Consider the following 2,584-nt stretch of genomic DNA (forward strand, 5'->3'; position numbering starts at 1 on the left):
GTACAACGGGGTGAAGGAGTGACCCCCGTGTTTTGAGGGAGTGGCATAAAAGGAGGGGGGGTGGGCTTCTGGGAGGCACAGCATTCGGGGGGGTGCACCCCTATTTGGAGGGGTGCAATCGGAGGGGGGTGCGGAGGGGGGGGTTGAGCTCACTGCCCGGGGGCGGGGCGATGGGAGGTGCCTCCCCAAACCCATCCAATGCTGCGGCGGGGGGGCGGGGGGGCCGGGCTATAATGCCATTGATGCCGGGGCGGTGAAGCCAGACAATACCGCGCCCCCGCAGCCGGGCAGCCCGGAGCGCCCCTGCCCCGCTCCCACAATGATGTCCATGAACAGCAAGCAGGCGTTCGGCATGCACCCCATCCTGCACGAGCCCAAGTACCCCCACCTCCACAACAGCTCCGAGGCCATCCGCAGAGCCTGCCTGCCCGCCCCCCAGGTGAGACGCAGAGGCATTTCGGGGAGGGGGGGGTGATCCCCCCACTTGCGCTTCTCTCGCCCTTCTCCCCAACTTCTTGCGGCAACCGAGGGTTGTCCGGCTGGCTCTGGGGGGGGGTGTGTTAATGGGGAGGGGTGCTTGGTGTGGGGTCTTGGGGTTGTCCCTGCAGCCGGGTTGGGGGGCTCGGAGCTGGGGGAGGCGGAAGGGGAGGTTTGTCCCGGTTGGGGGGTGGCTGCCGTCCTGTCCAGCCGTCGGGCAGGGCAGAGGCTCAGCGGGGTTCCCGTTTCTCTCTTTCTTTTGGGGGGGAGGTCACCCCCCAGCCCACGGTCTGGTACCCTGCTCCAGATCCTTTTTTTTTGCGGGGAGGGGGGGTGTCAGTTTGTGCTCGGTTCATCTGTCCCAGACGCTGCTGGAGGGGCAGAGGGGGGTGCCCATCACGCTGCTTTCCTTGTAACCCTCCTGCTTTTTTGTTTGTTTGTTTGTTTTGGCTCCCACTTTTATTCCCCCTGCTCTCTCCAGATCCAGGGTAACATCTTTGCGGGCTTCGACGAGACCTTGCTGCGGGGTGCCGAGGCTCTGGCCGCCGTCGACATCGTCTCACAAAAAACCCACCCCTTCAAGCCAGATGCCACCTACCACACCATGAGCAGCGTCTCCTGCACTCCTACCTCGTCCTCCGTCCACCTCCACCACCCTTCCGTGCTGACCACCCACCATCCCCACCACCACCACCACCAACCCTCCCAGGGCCTGGACGGGGAGCTGCTGGACCACCTCAACTCCGCTCTCCCCCTCGGAGGGGTGCCGGGCCCGGACGTGGGCTCTACACCGTCCCACCCTCACTCCCACATGTCGGCCATCAACCACATGGCCCACCACTCCCAACCTATGAACATATCCCACCCCCACGGCCTGGCTTCCCACGCTGTCATCTCCGGCCCCGAGACGGAGACGGACCCCCGGGAGCTGGAGTCCTTCGCCGAGCGCTTCAAGCAGCGAAGGATCAAGCTGGGGGTGACCCAAGCGGACGTCGGCTCCGCCTTGGCCAACCTGAAGATCCCGGGGGTCGGGTGCCTCAGCCAAAGCACGATCTGCAGGTTTGAATCCCTCACTTTGTCCCACAACAACATGGTGGCCCTCAAACCCATCTTAGAAGCCTGGCTGGAGGAAGCCGAGAGGGCGCAGAGGGAGAAAATGACCAAACCCGAGATCTACACGGGGGGGGATAAGAAACGCAAGCGCACGTCCATCGCCGCCCCCGAGAAGCGTTCGCTGGAGGCTTATTTTGCCGTCCAGCCCCGACCCTCCTCCGAGAAAATCGCCGCCATCGCCGAGAAGTTAGACTTGAAGAAGAACGTGGTGCGGGTCTGGTTTTGCAATCAGAGACAGAAGCAGAAAAGGATGAAATTTTCTGCCACCTACTGAAGTAAAAAGCGGTGTTGGGGTGGGGGGAGTGGCTCCGTCAGCCCACCTGGCCCCCAGCCCCTTCGAAATAGGCAGGGAGGGGTGGCTTTTTTCTTTAAAGAAAAAAAAAAAAAAGGAAAAAAAGAAATTGGAGAGGAAAAAAAATAAAAAGGGTAAAATAAACCTTAAAAAAAAAAAAAAGGGAAAACCCGCCCAAAAGTGAAGCGAACAGTTTGGTGCCTGCTCCTCACCCCCACCCCCCCACCCCAGGCGACATGGCCCTGCTGTTGTGACTGGTACAGACTGCTTTTGTAGATAAAACTGGAAAAAAAAAAAGAAAAATAATAATAAAAAAGATGGAGAAAAAAGAGACAAAAAAAAAAAAAAAAAAAGGAAAAAAAAGAAAAAGTGAAAAAAAAAAAGGGGGGGAGCCCGGAGTCAGGGCAGCAGCCAGAGCCCGGCGGGGCTTTGCCCGGCACCACTCCCTCCTCTGTGCCCGCTCCTCTCCTTCACCAAAATTGGGACAAAAATTAAAAAAAAATCCATTAATAAAAGGAATAAGAAAGAAAAGGAGCTGGGAGCCGCTGCGGGTGGCTGTAAATACGGAGGTGCCGGCCCGCGCCCCCCCCGCACACACACGCACTTGCATGGTTTTGTTCGCTCTCCCCTGCCCCCAGCAAACCCATCGCATTTTTGCAATAACGTTTCTGTTTTCTACCTCATCGGCTAATTAAAAAAAAA

General features: G+C 58.5%; 1 protein-coding gene across 1 annotated transcript; it reads left to right on the forward strand.

Moving 5' to 3' along the window:
* Positions 1–319: 319 nt before the first annotated feature.
* On the forward strand, positions 320–1,866 carry LOC103534178 (brain-specific homeobox/POU domain protein 3). The gene is made up of 2 exons (XM_030449199.1): positions 320–439; positions 959–1,866. The coding sequence occupies exons 1-2, from the start codon at positions 320–322 to the stop codon at positions 1,862–1,864; spliced, it is 1,026 nt and encodes a 341-aa protein (XP_030305059.1). The 3' UTR covers positions 1,865–1,866.
* Positions 1,867–2,584: the final 718 nt, after the last annotated feature.

The sequence above is a fragment of the Calypte anna genome, chromosome 4 (genome assembly GCF_003957555.1).
Source record: "Calypte anna isolate BGI_N300 chromosome 4, bCalAnn1_v1.p, whole genome shotgun sequence".
Taxonomy (NCBI): Eukaryota; Metazoa; Chordata; class Aves; order Apodiformes; family Trochilidae; genus Calypte; species Calypte anna.